Consider the following 19,891-nt stretch of genomic DNA (forward strand, 5'->3'; position numbering starts at 1 on the left):
GGTGGCTTAGTGGTTAGAGCATCCGCCTTGGATGTGGGAGGTTGTGGTGGTGCTCAGCATTAAGAGGTTAGTGTTAGGACTGGTCTGCCTGGTGTCAAGATAATGTGACTGGGTGGGACATCATGCTACATGTCTGCAGCATGATGTCCCAGTACTAGACATCACTATAAACTGCCACACTGCAGACATCATAGCAATATGTGTTAAAAAATGTTAAAGCTACATTAAAAATCCAAATCACACACTCACACGCATATTATGAAGTTATAATCTTGATGCTGTCAATACCTTTTTAAAGGACAAAATGAAATTGTATTTATTTGATGTAAACAATCTGCAAGGGACAAAGTTTTTACCATATTTTGTCCAGACTGATATATACAAATTAACTTGAAGGGGACTCAGTTTTTACTGATAAGAATTCAAACTGGTACCTTTGTGACATAACATGCTTGTATTGATGTAAAGATGTAATGGCTAAATGGTATTAGATTGCTGAAAGATGCAATTTTAGTTGATATTCAACACAGAGTACATGAAGTGCTCATTGTCAAGTGGTAGTGAAGGCTAATCTTGATATAATGCAAAAGAATCAAGTTGGGCCATAAGTGTAAAAATAAAGACATTTTTCTTCATTGCTTTTCAAAAGATCATCCAAGGACCACAAAAACAACAGAAATTTCTATATTTTAAAAACAAATTTGGATAAAAATAAAATATCAGCATTCAATCATACTTAGGTTAAGAAATATTAACAAATTAGGTCTGTACTATTTCATTCATATGTTACGTCAGTGGAGATTTATGAAGTTTAAATTAATTGATGCCAAAAGATCAATTCTGCCTATTAAATAATTACCCATTATAAATATTCAGGTTTAAGTATTTCCACTCCCTGCTGTTGGTCTAAAGTTACTGATTAGCATATTTCTTGCTTGGGTACTGAAAATACAATCAACAGTATTTTATTTTAATGAAGGAAAAAGGTGAGAATATACTTACACATATATAATTACATCCATGGAAAATTGAGTGAAAGTAACATGTGTCAAATATGAACAGAATAAACACGCCAGGTAAAACTAAATATCTCATTTGCACCCCCAATCCTCTTCTGCCTCTATTTGCAAACCTAATGTTAAAATAATATACAATTTTCTATTGGTTGTCCAAACATTCTAATATTGCAACACTTAGCTACTTTTCTAAATGTAATGAAAGGAAACAGGACATCTGTTTAAAATGGGCATAGAAATGAAAGAGACAATTCAAAGTTGGTAAAAGTGGAAATAATGCATCAATAGAATCATGGTACTGTATTTCTAACATAACAAGTTCATAAACCTATTATATGAAAAATTTATTTGTTGGACATCACCAAGTTTCCTATAATCAGAAATGAACAAATGGACTTGGAATTAGTTATACCTGTCCATCCATCAGAATGGTTGCTGTCTGATAGACATTTTAATTGGTGTGTTACTTATATTTGTGTGAGTACTTTATAATTTTTCGAAGACCACCTGTGCTTCTGTCTGTTTACTCGGGACATATTTATTATTTATCCGAACTCATTAAGTTGGCTGTACATTTTTCTGTCCGTTTTTTACCCTCTAAAACTGACCATTTGATTGTCCATGTAAGGGCCCCTCCATTAACCTGTTCACCTATCTTTCAGTAGTCCTTCCATACTTTTATTTTTAAATTGACCATCATTTCCTTCATCTATATGTTTGCAAATCACCCAAGACTCCCATTTTGGTAAAAATAGGAGGCCCACCAGCAAAAGTTGCAGTCGCCTCCAAGAAAACTTGCAGATTTGAAGAACTATTGGTTGCCATTCTTTATAACACTGACATATAGCTCTTGTTTGTCCATCAGAGTGAGACTGAATTTTGTCAATCCAAGAAAAGGTCTTATTCCAAACACTAAGCCAGGCATCACACACATTCTTACACTTGGCTACTATCCGATCAAAAAAAAAATTCTAGCAATGTTAGCACTCTTCTGAATCTCATTACAACCTTCATCCATTTGCTTTTTAACCCCAAAATACTTATCCAAATTTGCGAATGGCATTTTTTCAATGTCTCAACATATCGTGATTCCGAGATCACATGCACTGCTTATTCAGCTACACTCAGAAATGAACACATAAAGAAAGCTAAAGTTGTTGTACTCATATAACATCAGGGGGTCTTGCAGCCACTGAATTCTGTCATTGTAAATATCAGCACATTTTCCCACCCAGCTCCCAGTCAAAGTCTTTAAACTTGCCACCCAGCTATTGCTTCATGTTTTTTTGATGTACTCGTATAATGGCAACATGTACATCAGGGGGACTTTCAGCCATTCATATCTGTCATTGTAAATATCAGTACAGCTAATTGATCAACACATTTTCCCACAAAGCAGGTGGCTGAAGCAGGACTGTCAAGTCTTTGAATATTGCCACTCACCTATTACATGTGTATGGAGGACTCCCACCTAAGTGATTTCTACCTCCCAGATAAAAAATTGGCATCCAAATGTGCATGATTATAAAGCGTTCCTGAGACCTCTGTCGCCTATCCATCTGTCCTGTCTTTTCTGCTTTGTCCATTCGTCATTTCATCTCTTTGTTTCTGTCTGTTATTGCATGCCTTCATTGATCAATATAAAAGCTGTTTCCTTACCATTTAGTCCATATAACTGTCCAACTGCCCATTCATCCTATTTTTATGCATATTTTGTGTTTTCCTTCCCGTCTAAACTACTGACTGGTTGTTTTGTCCTACAGTGAACAGTTTGTTTTTGCCCTCAAGTAGTTTTTGTTCAAGCAAAAGATCTATTAAAAGGCTTTCTTTTCATATAAGCACTGACCATTATACTCTTTAGCGGAAGACAGTTACACTTTTATTCAGATAAAGGAAATTAGAAAAGGAAGCTATAGATTTCAAAAAGAGAGTATTATTCTTTATGTTCTTATCACTTTATGGTCTTAAACTTCGTAACAGAAAAGAACGAAAATGAACAAGTTTTGTAAAATTCGACAAATAATTTATTTCCTTAGAATTCAAAGTAAAATTTTTTAAAGAACTTACAGTATTATTAATTAAATTCCAAATAATCCTAAACATTCTATCACAAGTCAAAATGCATGAAGTTCCATTTGAAATCCAGAGGTATTCCAAATAACTTTCTATATTGAATGTGTTGATGTGTCTATTGTCTTGAACATGCTAATGTGCCAGTGGCTTGGAGTGTGGCAGTGTGCTAAGAATCTTTTGAGGTATCACAGTAAAATAATCCAAAATGTCCTTGTCTGAATTCACCATAATTCCAAATTAATATTCCAGTCCCAGAATTTTATTGAGCACTTTGTAATTCCAGTGAATAATACTTTAAATAAAAAAATCCACCCAAACTAAAATTAAACACAACAATAAGTCTGCTTCATATGTTAAGGCAAGAATGAGTAGTTCTTAGATAAACATGATTATATTCCCCTCTACTTGGCCTAGGTAACATTTATCATTTTCAGGAAATACTCTGTCAGCGTAATGGAATTATTCATTCTAGAAGTTTCTAAGGTCAGAAACAAGGTTATAAACATGTTTACTATTCATAATGATCTGAATATTTAATTTGCCATCATTGAGAAATATATAGCTATGTTTTATGTTGTTTACAAAATAAATGTTACTGGTCAGGTACACCATGAGCTTAATTTTGGATGCGGTTAAGTACAAAATACAAATATATTTAATATTTGATCATTTATTCTTTAAGTTTATATTTGTCGTGAAAGATTATTGAGAGTTTTGATTTATTTATTTAATTTGATACCATTTGCTGGAACTACATCACTGTAACTTTCAGTCAAGGACTTAGATATATTGATATCCTTGGATTTTTCATGAAACAATCAAGGACATTTTGGATTTAATTTTTTGGATTTACCTTGAAATATTTTAGACTTAATATCTTTTAGAAATACCACGAATTCAATTAAAGGACACTTGGACTAAACACAGTGATTCTTCTGTGGTTTTAGCGCATAAGTACATTGCAGTTTTCATTCAGAATACCTTTGGAATGTATCCAGATTGCTTGGAATTTATAGAACATTTTAGGAATTTATTAACAGCTGTAAGTTATTTTTAATTCTTTCACTTTGTATTTTAGGGAAATACATTTATATTTTCAATTATACAAAACTTGTTGGTTGTTGCTCTTTCGTATTATGAAGTTTAAGCCCCTAGGTCATAGCAATACTAATCTGAAGTTACAAAGTAATGCATACTGTTATATTTATTTGTTTGCTTTCTTAATGAATGTCTGTTAAATATGTTTGTATTTTGTACTTGACCGCATCCAAAATCAAGTTCATGGTGTACCTGACCCGTAACATTTATTTTGTAAACAACATAAAACATAGCTATATATTTCTCTCTGATGGTGGATTAAATATTCAGATCGTGCATAACTGTCATTGTGACATCACAGCATGCAACATTCTATCCGGATTGTACTGGATCACACCTTTAGATTCATTTTGTCCAAAAATGTCTACGTGGTTTAACATTGATTTTGCCTTATGCACCTTTTTGGGCATCTAAATAATGACATTCTAAAGGAATATGGATGTATACAAATCCAAATGAAGTGAATATTTGCCACTTAAAGATATTTATCATCAAATTCTAAAAAATGACACCCATTACTGAAATAATCAGTGTTGAATGTGCAGTTACTAGAAATGATTCTAAGCTTTTAGTGAATCATCTGAATTTCAGAATAACTCATTTGCAGTCAACAAGTCAACAACTGCAGTTCCAGATTTGGCAAATCAGACTAGGTCAGTTGGATCATGTGATGTTTACTGAATTTTTTCACAGCATTAACCTTGGATTTTATGAACGAAATCTTTACATAACTACCTATTCACATGATGTTAGTGTTAAAAATAAATGTCATTGACTAAATGACCTTTATTCAAATCATTATTTTAAAACTAATGTACATAATTTAGATATACTTAACAGTATTCTCCAGTAATACAGACAACAGTAGTAATAATGAAGATAAATTAGGGTATTTAATATGACCAGTTTAGATATGAAGGTGAAGAAACATTATTCTTCATTTTACTTCTGTAATAGTAACTTTGATATCAGTAACTGATCTTAAAAAGCAAAACTAACTATGCTACATTACTGAAATAAATCATTGGTAATTTCATCAAAATCCAGTTCCCAATGATACTATTGGAAACTGTCAGTATGTGATAAAAAATACCTTATAATGAACAAGAAAATGTAAATGTTGCCATATTGAAGAAACTTTTAGAATAATGTAACTATATATATATATAATATATGTAGCATTAGGGCGATTCATTTGATGTTTCCCACACTTCAGAATCAGAGTTAAGACTAATGGTAATACCCATGTTGAAAACAAAACTGTTCTATGAATGGATCAGAAAAGTATTTTTAAAATCTGACCTAGGGCCAATTTTAGTCAAAGCTGAACCTAGTTCTTTGTAGATCTCCCTCATGATGTAAACAAAACATAGTGCCTCATGGTAAGGAATTGGCCAACCAATCAGTAGTAGATGATGATTGAACTTGCAGAGTCAAATTTTAGCATTAGAAGAATATCAGAAATAACTGGAATATTCCATTCTGCAGTTCCAAAATGTTAGGAAAGGTTTCACATACGGGAGGCTATAGAAATTGAAGAACAAGCGAGGATCCCAAACATCACATGCAAGATGGGTGATTATGTGCCTTCTCTTGTTCCTCACAATCTTTGTCATGGACACCGACAACCTATTTTACTGGTGTTTATAGCATACTGATAAACAAACTTTTAAGTAGGTTGTTGGTGTTAATGTTTCTTCAGTCATTGTCAAAAGAAAATTAATGAGTTTAGAAATCAGGAAATGGACAAATATAAGCTAAATAAAATTTTCTTAGCAGAATCATGCAGTACATATTTCATGGTGTCAAACAGTGACATAAAGGAGCAGTTGAAAATGAGCCATGTTTAAGAATGACACTTGGGTTATCTTGGACAAAGATCAAAACTTTATGTTAGGAGAAAACACCTGATGATAAACTGCAGAAAAAGTCTTTAGGTTTGCACAGTGCATACTTGCTGTTCAATAATATTTTTGCAAAGTTTTTTATATGCATTAAGCTCTCCTTCATAACTCACTTAATTATGATGTGATTCCATATATGTGGTGGTAATGCTATGGACCCCATGACCTTTTGTATTTGAATTTGTTTATCAAATGTATGACAGTATGGATCGAAAGAAAACAATATGAAGTTTAAAATTTTATCTTTATTTCCTATTTTAAGCTTTATTATTTGACAAAATTTGATTATTTGCATAAAACTGCAGTTCAGTACATACTGGTACAAGATTTTTGCTATACATTTATTTGGTACATATTGCTATTCTCATCAGACTGCAACACGGTACACAACATGGTACACAACACGGTACACAACATGGTACACAACATGGTACACAACACGGTACACAACATGGTACACAACACGGTGAATGGTTATTGACTCTAACTACCACATTATAGCACGGCATAGCTGTACCTTACAATAGTGTTGAAATTGTGACTTGGACCATACAAAGTATATATGATGAAAATTCATGTCCAGTTATTGCAAAAGAGTTTCCAGATGAAAATGAACCACCCAGGAGGATAATTGTCAAGTAGATGTTTCTAGAAGGAATAATGATAAAACACAGAATCCATAACTTGTGCATCACAGACCCTGGACCCCATTTTATTGTTCATATATGGCAAATAATTAAATCTAACCTTGAAAAAAGACTTCATGAAATCAAATGTAGGGCTGAAATCATTTGTGTCACTCTTTGAATTGGGTCTGTCTCAGCCATTCTTATAGAAGAGGACTATATGACTCTGTACCAAATTGATTATTTGTTAAGGGATCAGTTAGAAAGAATTTTCTTTCATATTTTTGTTCAGAGGTTGTTTACAGATAGCACTGATGTTAGTTTTCCTTCTGTGATGAAAACTTAAGTGACTACTCACTTTTGGCCCAGTACTGTAAGCAACAGCTTGTCTGGATGAATACCATTTTGTGTATTGTCCAGGTAAATGTGATCATCATATGTAAATGTTTAAAAAATTAATATATTTATGAAGGATTTGTTTCACTTATTTTTAAATGAGATTTCTTTGTTGAAGTATTTAATGTTATCATTCTGGGAAGAAAACTATGAAAACTATTCACCCTTGGCATTGTTTGCATCAAAAGAATATGTTTTCATTCTATTCCTTGAGACAATGACATATGATAGCACATCATAATTTACATTACTTTAACAAGGAATCTAGAATAATGTGAAACTACAGTTTTTCATACAAATTATGTAAGGATTTTATAAGCACCTTATTAATCATGTCCATGACAGTGTATTCATTTGACCAGCTGTATGTCAATCCATCCTTCAACAATTCGATTCCTGCGAACAAACTTTTCTGGATTAACTTGATTTTAACTAAATTTGGAATGTACTTTTATCATGGTCCTTTAAATGAATTCCTTATTTTTCTTCATTGTACATGGCATCATTATACAGGAGTTATGCCCCCTGATTGTACATCCTCCTGACCTTGATTTATACAGCAATACTTTACTAAGGGCTGTTTGATTGCAACCAGACTGGCATGCAGCTTATATTGATGGGACCGTCATTGACTTAAATTCCAGCATTCCATGATATCATTTATAGAAGTTATTGCCCCTGATATACCCCATTCTCATAACTTCGTTTTCTACAGCTTAGGTGGCGCTCACCAGTTTCGTATTTGCATAGAGTTAGAATTTTAAAGAAAAAGAATTTCCCCAGTTGTCCTCACTGGTTATACAGCTATTTAAAAAGGGCATTGTATATCTTACGTATTATTCAGAGAACCTTTAATTCCCTTTATTTTGGTATGTGATTGATGTATGTAATATGGGTTATAGAGTATACAGTTTGGCCTTACTTCAGATGTGCACCTCTCAAAAAACTGCCAGCTCCACATGGTCATTTTCACTTCCAGGACTTCAGAGGTAAATTGTATAAAAAAAAGAGCCAGTAACATTTTTTACATTTTATATATTTGGTAATTCATTCATTGTACTTTCAGAAGCTGTTATTATCTAGTCTGACAAAATTCCTTTTACCCTATTTTAATAGCTGCTACAGATAGTGTACTTTAGACTAATTCAGGCTGGGGGTTTTTTAGCACAAGGGAGTAGTCATTTTAGTTAGCTGTGTGCTTAGATCATTTACAATTTCCATAAGTACGATATCCAATGAAATTTCAGCCACAGTACATGAAAGTAACAGATGTATTCCAACATTCTGTCCATTGTGCATGTTGCAAATGTAAACAACTTCACCTTGCGCCCACCACTTTCTCAGAAGTTCATAATATTTGTAGAGCACCCCTTAACTGTACAAATGTTCACTGGATTTCAGTCAAAGTTGGCAGGAAGCTTCATATCGATGAGAGGTTGAATAAGTTTGATTTTCATTGTTCCACTAAAGGATTTACTTGAATTATGCCCCCTGATTGCCCAGCTTTTCTGTCGCATTACTTTACCAAGAATTACCTGGTTTTGAGCAAATGTAGCATGCAGCTTTATAATGATGTGAACTTGGGATCAGTTTCTAGCATTCCATAAAGTTAAACCCCAGATAACATGTCCTTCTGACCTGAGTTTTTGCAGCATTACATTACCAAGGATATTTGGATTTCAACTTAATTTGATATTCAGCTTTATTCTGATAAATCATTGAATGGGTTCAATTTCCAGAATTTATGACATAGGAGTTAAAACTCCAGAATAACCATCCCCCGACTTTGGATTTTGCATCATTAATCTAGCAAGGATTGTTTGATTTAAATCAAAATTAGCATGGAAATTTACATTCATAAAACCTTGAACAAATGATTTAAAGCAGAGGTGCACAACGTTTTCTGTCCGGCCCTCAGGGCAAATTAAAACAACACAGAAATCTGGCCCGTGAACAGTAATTATATTAAAGAAATTAGTGTTTGCAGCCCTTGAGTGGTCTTAGAAAATGCAATAAAGTTGTTCACCCTAGATTTAAAGCATTTCACAGCATCATCGGAAAGAGTTATTGAACCTGATTGTGTATCCTGCTAACTTGGATTTCTGCAGTAAAACTTTATTTCTGATTTCCAGCATGCGTTACCTTTAGTTAGAGTAGTTATGGTCCCTAATACCTATTCTCATGTTGTTTGATTTTATAACACCCATTCCTCTGTTTTAAGCCCTGCTAATCGTATCGTAGTCCTTTATGATACACCATTACCCATCATATGTGCTTTTTTATCAGCATGCACATCAAGCTGTTTGATATCTTTCAGGTGTTTTGGAAATAGCAGAGAAGTATAATTGCAGAGAGTTATTCACCAAAGCAGAGACACTCCTTAAACAGGAATTCCAGATTATATCCTCTAAAACAGAAGACTTCCTGGAGATCTCCTTTGAAAGGCTAAGAAATATTCTGCAGTATAATGACCTTGTAGTAGGTAATGTTGATTATCAAAAAATAGATATAGCCAGAGCATTGCAAAACAAATTTGAAACCTCCAAAATCCAGTTGGCCTTTGACAGATTCAAAGCATAATTTTTGAAAGTTAATGATGCATGATGGGAAATGAAGTGTCTGTTGGTTTAAGCAGTGGCCTTATTGACCACTGCCAGGCATGGGAAGAGTTTACTTGATAACTTGTAGCACACACACATGTTCACATACACCTATAAGTCAGATAAATTTGTATATTATACAATAATGTTTACTGTGAACCAATCTTCATTTTCTCTGAAAATATATGTAGATAAGAGTTATTTCTCTTTGCACAAAGTCAGAGGTCATGACAGGCAAAAATAAATTATGAACAATGTGTTCATTCATATTTATCGGAACAATTCTTTAAGAATGAATAAATGAAATTTTTTGATCATTATATGAAGTATAGTAGTCCGCCTTTTGACCCCCTCCCCCACCAGTGGCCACCTGCTCCTTGTGGCCAGAATCCATTGGCACCGACGAGTTTATGTTCAAAAGTACCCCTTGCGAAAGGCCACCCGGCTAATGCGACCAGCGGCCAGCATATTTATGCAAAAATATAAAATTTACCCCTCACAAGTGACCACATTTAATTTTAATATGTATCCAGAACCAGTATTTTATTCATAACGTGTGTTAAGTAATCCGATTTCTGTTTACCAATGTCAGGTTTTCATTACTGAAAGAAGTGTTGAGTAAAGTACATGTACCACTAAGGTTAATATTATATCATTTACGCCTCACGAAAAGTCACATTTATTCCATAAAGCCGAGAAAGACTCAAATTTTAATCTATACAAAAGGGTAAGTACATTTAATCCGATTAGACATACTGCTGTGTTATCATAAGATGTCCAGTTTAGTGACTCTGATAATTGTTAAGATTACAATTATTCAACAGTAGTAACAGCTGAGAAGTGGCAGTATCGATGTACAATACACAAGTCAGCAGGAAAATGGTTTGATAGCCTTTATGGCTTCCCTTAGTAAGATGTTGAGCTTGTTCACTTCACTTTGATAATTAGTGGCTATTACTGCTGACAATAATTGTCAAAATTACAAATCCTAATGGCCGCGAGATCAAATCTGCTTGATGTTAATGGTACGTATCGAAGCCATTTTGGCTTCTCTCAGTGTAAAAAATGTACAAAAAAACAATAGGGTACCAGACTGTGACTAACAAATCACATGACAAGATCACTTCCTTTATAAACACACAGCAATTTGTTTAGATGCAAAAAAAATTGTTTTATCAGTATTGTAGTTGGCAACATGAATAACTTACTGCAAAAAGATCAACATGTCATCGAGGAAAAGAAAAATTGGTTGCACAGATTTCAAGTGCAACACAGTATTAAGTGTTCTGTCCTTCTGATGTTAATAATGAAGATTGGAACAAAAGACTAAATGATATATGGATTGGATATGACAGCAAGGATATTTTTATTTGTGATGAGACTGGTGTGGTTTTTAGACTGTTACCAACAAAGTGACAGATGATGTGATTTGTAACATAATTATAAAGACAGTTTTTAAACTATATAAACTGTTTGTTTTACATTTATTTCACAACATGCATGTGATTTTTTTTAAAAATGAAAATATTAAATGTTTTAGAATTAAATGTACTTGTGACTTTCTTCATATGTATTTACTATTTGCATTTGTCATCCCCCTCTTAAAAGGCCACCCTCATTATAAGGCCACTTCCCTGCTGCAATAGGGGTGGACTACTGTAGACATATACTTTTACACAAAACCTAAAATTTTAATGATTTGAGTATGTAATTGTCAAAATTTCTTCTAAACAGATAGTCATAACAAAGATGACCTCTGGCCTTTTGATCTCATCAGTACGTTTGTAGCAACATTGTTTGTAAAGTCTGGCATAGTGTCAATTCTTGTGTTTGATGAAGCAGTCTTACTATAGTGATCTCCCTTTTGTGAGGCCATCCTGTGATGAGAGGCTACCTTATTCTGCAGTTTTGTCCTCTGCATTAGTGATCATTCCTCTTTTGAGGCCACTTCTTCATTGCAGAAAGGGTAGCCTTATAAAATGGATACAACTACATCAGTGAATATAGTTACTTGATAGTGTGTCTTTTAGACATGTCATTATTTTTTTTGTCAGGTAGTCTGGGAGAAGGCACGGTTTTGTTGGCTGTGTTGAGATGGGTAGAACATGACTCTCCTTCGAGAGTACCTTTTCTTCCAGTTTTGCTCCATCATGTGCGCCTCAAATTGGTACCAAATTCTGTCTTGCAGAGGTTCAAAAGCAATATTTTAATTCAAGAAAATACAGGTATGGAATTATTTAGATCACATTTAAAGGTAATGTAAAGTTTGTAATGCCAAAATTATTTTCTATGCAGCTTAATAAAAAGGGATGAAAAAGCAACTGTACATTATGTCCTAGTAAAATTTGACATTCTTATTATCTGTATTTCATATATGTGTGTAAAATATGTCAACCTTATAATTGGTTTATATATTTTATACAATTTACTGTTCTTCAGAAGTTCAGTCTCTCATAGACAATCAGCTGTTCAGCAATGAACCAGTCCATGATCGTAATGCAGATGGTTACATCCTAGTGGCTGGGGGATATCTTCAATCCAGGATTGGGTAACCTGAACATGAACAGTTTTTTATACTAATCTACTCACTTGCAGGGTTAAGCATCCAAAGTGATGTAATACATTCGATGACAATCACAGGAAGGCAAACTGTACAGATTTAGAAAAAAGCTGTTCGTGTATATTTTTCTTTATGAAGGTTATGGATCAAAGGCATGTTTTGGTGAAAAACTATAATTCCTAAACTTTTAATACTAGAATATTTGTTCAAATTTAGTTATCATGCTTAAATCAGAATATAGCCTCATAATTCAGATTTATTACTTGACTACCATGTTATTTATATCACAATTTCTTCAATAATGCATGTATAATAACACGCCATGACACCACAGATGATGTCATTATATATGGCAAGGGCATAATACGAAAAGCAATCCAAATGAGTTTTAAAAAATCTATTCATGACACTTTTTATACTAGTTTGTTGAATAAATCAGTATTTTCTCTATGTGATAATCATGTGAGAATGGTATATTTGTGCTAATTTCAATAAAAATTACAAACTTCATTAAATGATTTAAATCTTTTGGTCACAAAAGCGCACAAAGAAGTACTTGTTTTCAGTTCATTTATAAATTTCATTGAAATGAGCACTCATGTAAGATCATATATATATATTTGTTGGTGAAATCTTTCATGGGCATTGAATTTTAGCAAATTGAATTAGCCATATATTTTCAAAATATATTTGAACAAGTGGAGATTGTTCTGCTCAGAAATGTTGTCAAGTTTAATATAATTTAACAAGTGTTAAGGATTTCACCTGCTACAGCACGAACTTTGATGATATTATTGTCAACATTATAACATTCTTCACTGAAGTCAGATATTGTAGCATTAGGAATAGTTGTGATATTGGACATGATATCATTAGGAATAGTTGTGATATTGGACATGATAGCATTAGAAATAGTGGTGATATTTGACATGATATCATTAGCAAGTGATGATATTGGACATGATATCATTAGCAATAGTTGTGATACTGGACATAATAGCATTAGGAATAGTGGTGATACTGGACATGATAGCATTAGGAATAGAGGTGATATTGGACATGATATCATTAGCAATAGTTGTGATACTGGACATGATAGCATTAGCAAGTGATGATATTGGACATGATAGCATTAAGGATAGTGGTGATATTGGACATGATATCATTGGCAATAGTTGTGATACTGGACATGATAGCATTAGCAAGTGATGATATTGGACATGATATCATGAGCAATAGTTGTGATACTGGACATGATAGCATTAAGAATATTGGTGATATTGGACATGATAGCATTTGGAATAGTTGTGGTATTATACAGCATTATGATGTAATATCAGTATCCTTAAGCTGTTAAATGATCTTAATACCGGTATGCTATAGGAATCACACTGTTCTAAAAAGAAATACTATATTTGCCTCTCCTTTGATAATTCACAAATCACAGGGTTCATAAATAATGGTTCCAATATTGATGAGCGAGGCTCAAATTTTGGTTACCAGTTGGGTGAAAATGGAGGTGTGGTGCTAATAATTTTCATTGGTACATGAGAATTATAATCTGAAGAAGTCAGTTGAAGTTAGTAAATTGACCAGAGTGTTTTTAAGCATAAATTAAGTTGAAATTCAGTAATCACAATGCTGTGTATCAGTAAAGTTGGAGTTACTTCCCTTTTAAGGTCAAACTATGTGTATTCATTGTATGCAAACACTAATGAAATAAAACTTTCACAGCTAAAATTATACTCAGATGCCACAAGATTCAACCCCATAAACATATTTGCACTGATTATATCTCTGGAATAGTGATTTTAAATGTTACCATGCAATTCTTTGTCAACAATACATGTTTTGAGGACAACTCTATATTATTGGTGCTCATAAAACAGCATACAGCAGTTGCACGGTTCTGGAACACTAAATCTGGATCAAAAGCAAAACAATAAACTTAAAAAAAGAGAAAGGATACAAAAAATATATTTTCACAAATGTGCAGGTTTTAAAGTACATTCAAAATATGTTGGGTCCCTGAGTGGTTTGAAAAGCTTGCCTTTACTGATCAGTGCCATCTCACCTCTATCCAGGTGAGTTCGAGTCTCAGGCTTGGCCAATGTGGGTATATGAGAACGCTTGCCAGTAGCTTCCCATGGCTTGGCCAATGTGAGAAAGCTTGCCAGTAGCTTCCCATGGCTTGGGGGTTGTTTTGTAATCATCTTAGATAATTAATTACTATATTATGTTGTATCATCCTGTCAAAGGATGACTGAGTTCTCAACAGTTGTTAAAATAAATCCAGCTTAGCCATTGAGTAAGCATTTAATTAGAATTTCATGGAAGCACTTGTGGGCATCACTATGACAGTCAGTTGATTCTTTTCATATTTGAATTGAAGGCATATCAAATTTATGATGACATTGAAGGTGAATTGGAAAAAAAAATTAAAGCATGCATTTCACTTGGCAAGACTTCTTTAATTGGTATTTGTTTCTTATAGTGATGCTAACAGTAAGCACTTCCCAATACTTTCATTTGATCAGTTAGTCAGTGGTTTTTTGCATTGTTCACTGAGAAAATGTATTTGATACACTGTAATGTGTCAATATGTCACTTTTACAGACTGAAGACAGAATCAGAATTTAAAAATTTAATAAACATCCAACCTCACCTTATACATTGTTATGGCTGAAAGAAACGATCAGGTTTTTTTTTCTTCATTCAAATGGCTTTGAGATGCATGCATGTGCTGTAAATAATTTATATTTATTATTAAGATCTTTTAATTTAATAAAATCCAGTTCAGTTATTTTCAGACACTGAATAAATTCATAAAACTAAAAAAATGTGGTACTCTAATTATGTATTGTATCATCCATTGTCAACCAACATGTATATATAACTAACTGCGACATGCATTGTACAGCATCACATGGCTGTTTTTGTTGTTACAGTATTTACATGCTTCATGTACTTAAATTGGCCTAGATTTTGGGCTACTTCAGTGCACGAACAACAAACATAAACTTCTTAATGAGGCTACCAAGGGAAAGAGGCTACTTATAGGGTTATGAAAACCTGTCACCAAGTTTTTTTATTAATTAAGAAAAAGTCAGACTTGTACTATTTTAAAACATTCATGTATTCCAGAAGAGAGTAATGCATATAATTATGATTATCCTGCACAAAACAAAACCTGTACAACAAAATAAATTTGTTCCAATCACTGATACCTACAGAAAATGCAACACTCAATCAGATTTCATTGCCTCAAATAGAAATATGTCTTGTATCAATGGCTGATGAGATTGTGAATTCCATTGGCATTGCTTTGGAAGAATTTTATAATTATATACACGTGGATGATGAACCTAGTTTTATGGCTGAATGTATTTAAACAAATGAAATTGTTTGTGGTAAGTGTTGCCGGTACGGAACATATGTATGAAAACATAAGTGCTTTTGAATCTTTTATCAAAACAAGAGGGGTTGTATGTTACTTTGGACCAGAACTTATGCCTGATATAACAGGGTTATTGCCTTAACAGGGGTTGAGATAATTAGGGAAAAGTTCGCATAACAAAGAAATGGGGGGGGGCAGACAGAAATGCTCAACATAAGGTCACACTAGACTGTTTTGGGGGTTAATTTTCATTTGACTATGACCTATTGCAGAAAAATTATACTAATGTTACATTAAAGATACAAATAAAACTATTGATTTTTGTAGAAAGCATGCTTGTAAGATTCTGACTGACGTATTCAGGTTAATTCCTTACACAACTGGTGTTTTTTATACTGAACCGATACTATCACCAACCCTTCATTTTTACAGTCTTTTTTGACAGCATAAAGCTATTTTGAGTATTTTCTTGCGACAAGGTGGCTAAAAGAATCAGTATGTGCCTAATGCATGATTAAAGTTCACTAGCACTGTAACAAATTAGCATACTTTTCATCATCCCTCAACCATCTTGATTTTTAGATATTTACCTTTGTAGCAAACATACATAAATACATAAGCTAAGTTGGCTGCTCATTTGCAACCTAAGTTAGGCATTTGATCTCCAGTGCTAGTCTAACTATGACAGGCAGTCACCAAACAAGCCAACCCATTTTTAAGCCTAACTAAAATTAAATGTAAACCACATTTCAGATTTAGCTTCTATAAATGGTAGGATTGTGATAATTAGCCTCATGACTTCTACCTTCAAAATTTGGGGGGGGTCAAAATATGAAACTATGCAGTTAAATGGGTTCTTGAGATAACCGAGGTCGAGATAAGTGGGTTTGACAGCATATGCTTTCCTCTTAAAATGTGTGAATTTCATGATGTCAGTTCCAAATTTTCACACACCTTTGCTGTTCTGAATGATAAAACTTTCATTTGCCAATTTTGATCATGTTGAGCAAGTAGGAACCCATATTGTTGCCTTTTCTGTAAGGAAAAACTTGGATCAACACCAGCCTCTGCATCAGTTTGCTAGTTGTCAGGCACACTATCACAAGGGAGCAGTGTTGCAGGTATTGTTACAGGATATAAAATTTAGGAATTTTGTCCTAAGTGACATACTTAAAATATTAAGCTTATATTTGCTGTTCAATCCTCTATATCTCTTGTTTAATTGTATTTACCTTCCATGATGACTTCTATAAATAAATACTGTTAAACCAAAGTCATAATGTCAATCACTTAAAATTTATGGGTCTCGAAAACAAAGCTAGTTACAACAAACCAAGCTTTTTCTAAAGCAGTTCAGTCAAAATTTAGTGTCACTTTCTCATTGATCAAAATGTCAGAGCAAAATTTTGACAAAGTGTCATTTTGCATGTACATGACTAAAATATACATTGATAATGTAGGACTAACAAATAAGGAGTAATTCTGCATTTATTACTGTAATATCAGATGAATTATATTAGAATAGATCTTTAAAGTTTATGAAATTATGCATGTGAATAAAATCATATTGAGTCAGTGTATTGGTCCTCATCATTCATAAATATATCCATGAAATATTTATATCAGCACCATGAGCACCAATGGTATAACAACAACAAAAAATGAGGCTTTACCTCACATATGGCCCGGAGTAGGGGGTAGGTGGGCAGGTGGGGACAATTTGAACATCAGCTTGATTCCTATTTCATTGCAACTTTTAAATTTGTGGTCTAGCATATCCGCATAAATCAAAAACAATTGTTGCTGCAGAAATAAATAAATTCAGTGTTTTAAATTTTGGTTAGTAATATTTTTGAAATTTCATCTCTAGGGGAGGTTATAATGTATAGGGTGATGTATTTTCATGAAATTTATTTTCATTATGAGGCTAATAAATCACTTAAATTTCTCCTCCATGAAACATTCTCCTAATAGGGTAATATGGATAAAGGTATACACAATCAGGAGTGAATTATCAAAAATGTATTACTTGCCATAAATTAGTTTTTCTGTGTTCCTGTATAACATTATAGTCATGATGTAGTGGAAATGTTCACTCAGTAACATACTTTTTTATGTATAATGTGAAAGGAACAAATAATTTTGAACAAGAGAAACAAGATTTGTTTAATAATGGTATTAATATTTTGGGTATATGGGATGATGGTATTCTTTCCTTTAATTTTTGTATAATTATTCTTATCTAAGGACATTGGCTTTCTGTCAGTCTATAGATTGTTTTAACTAATAGTAATGACAAATATCCTTTTGAAGCAGTCAGTCTTTAGATTGTTTTAACTAATAGTAATGACAAATATCTTTTTGAGGCAGCCAGTCTTTAGATTGTTTTAACTAATAGTAATGACAAATATCTTTTTGAGGCAGTCAGTCTTTAGATTGTTTTAACTAATAGTAATGACAAATATCCTTTTGAGGCAGTCAGTCTTTAGATTGTTTTAACTAATAGTAATGACAAATATCCTTTTTGCATAAAGTAAAATATTCAGACATTTTACCAATGTTTGTCTGTAATATTTTGTCACCAAAAATGTAAAAACAAGCTCTAATGAAGATGTTATTTATCTTTCTGCTTTGAGCTAATAAATTACACTTTATTACATATTTTGTAAATGCATATTTTTCTTGAAATTATTCTAGCTCTCATTGTCCCAGATTGAACACAGTGGAAATATATGACATCAAGACAGACACATGGAGACTCATCACCAGTCTGCCACATGTCACATCGGGTGTTCATTTATTCAACTTGAATGGCAAGATCATCTGTATTGCCCTGGAAAACACTGACAGTCCTGCAATGCAGCAAGTACACGACTCAAAGGGAGTGTATGAATACAATATTGTAACTGACAAATGGAAGGATATTACATCTGCCTTTCCAGGAAGTGTTATTCTTTTGTTTCAGGATTGTTTCTATTCAAAAGGATCTTTGGCTTTAGACCCAGAGAAGTACATTATGTACATGATGATGAGTGATAGGCAGTATTATGTTAAACTTGACATAGATGTGGATGGGGATATAAAATGTAGTAATGCCTTCCCATTGCCTTGTCTTGATGGTCAAGAGCCATGTCCTTTGTACAAGCTCTCTAACTTTGCACATGTAATATTAAATGGAAGAATATACATTATTGGTGGATATGAGACTTTATATGGCTTAGAAAAAATGGCAATTTCTGACGTTTATATGTACAGTATTGCGGATCAGACATGGCAGATTGGAGCAAGTATGAACATCCCAAGGGCAAGTTTTGAGGCAGTAGTGCTAGGTCAGTACCATTAATATATATTTGTGTTTAAAATCACTTGCTGTTGTTTCATTCACCATAGCAAGGTTTGAACACCTTAGATACCTGACACAAGGGAAATATGTATGATGTTAGACTAAACTTTATGTCTTAAGGGTTTGAACACCTTAGATACATACACAAGGGAAATATGTATCATGTTAGACTAAACTTTATGTCTCAAGGGTTTGAACACCTTAGATACATACACAAGGGAAATATGTATGATCTTAGACTAAACTTTATGTCTCAAGGGTTTGAACACCTTAGATACATACACAAGGGAAATATGTATGATGTTAGACTAAACTTTATGTCTCAAGGGTTTGAACACCTTAGATACATACACAAGGGAAATATGTATGATGTTAGATTAAACTTTATGTCTCAAGGGTTTGAACACCTTAGATACATACACTGACACAGGGGAAATATGTATGATGTTAGACTAAACTTTATGTCTCAAGGGTTTGAACACCTTAGATACATACACAAGGGAAATATGTATGATGTTAGACTAAACTTTATATCTCAAGGGTTTGAACACCTTAGATACCTGACACAGGGGAAATATGTATGATCTTAGACTAAACTTTTTGTCTCAAGGGTTTGAACACCTTAGATACATACACTGACACAGGGGAAATGTGTATGATGTTAGACTAAACTTTATGTCTCAAGGGTTTGAACACCTTAGATACATACACAAGGGAAATATGTATGATGTTAGACTAAACTTTATATCTCAAGGGTTTGAACACCTTAGATACCTGACACAGGGGAAATATGTATCATGTTAGACTAAACTTTATGTCTTAAGGGTTTGAACACCTTAGATACATACACAAGGGAAATATGTATGATGTTAGACTAA

The 19,891-nt window shown here is 33.2% G+C and overlaps 1 protein-coding gene across 7 annotated transcripts in view; it reads left to right on the forward strand.

Annotated features, from left to right (window-relative positions):
* Window positions 1–19,891, forward strand: part of LOC149789042 (kelch-like protein 23) — a 47,919-nt gene that overhangs the window by 21,692 nt on the left and 6,336 nt on the right. For 6 of the 7 annotated variants that reach the window (XM_089975221.1, XM_089975219.1, XM_089975218.1 and 3 more), the window contains exons 6-9: window positions 9,431–9,595; window positions 11,768–11,938; window positions 12,153–12,261; window positions 18,368–18,999. In XM_089975221.1, the coding sequence (XP_089831347.1) occupies window positions 9,431–9,595; window positions 11,768–11,938; window positions 12,153–12,261; window positions 18,368–18,999 (1,077 nt within the window). The remainder of the gene's footprint in view (window positions 1–9,430; window positions 9,596–11,767; window positions 11,939–12,152; window positions 12,262–18,367; window positions 19,000–19,891) is intronic. The other variant, XM_089975224.1, reaches the window with a different exon arrangement.

This window comes from Sinohyriopsis cumingii, chromosome 11 (assembly GCF_028554795.1).
Source record: "Sinohyriopsis cumingii isolate HCF-2022 chromosome 11, ASM2855479v2, whole genome shotgun sequence".
Taxonomy (NCBI): Eukaryota; Metazoa; Mollusca; class Bivalvia; order Unionida; family Unionidae; genus Sinohyriopsis; species Sinohyriopsis cumingii.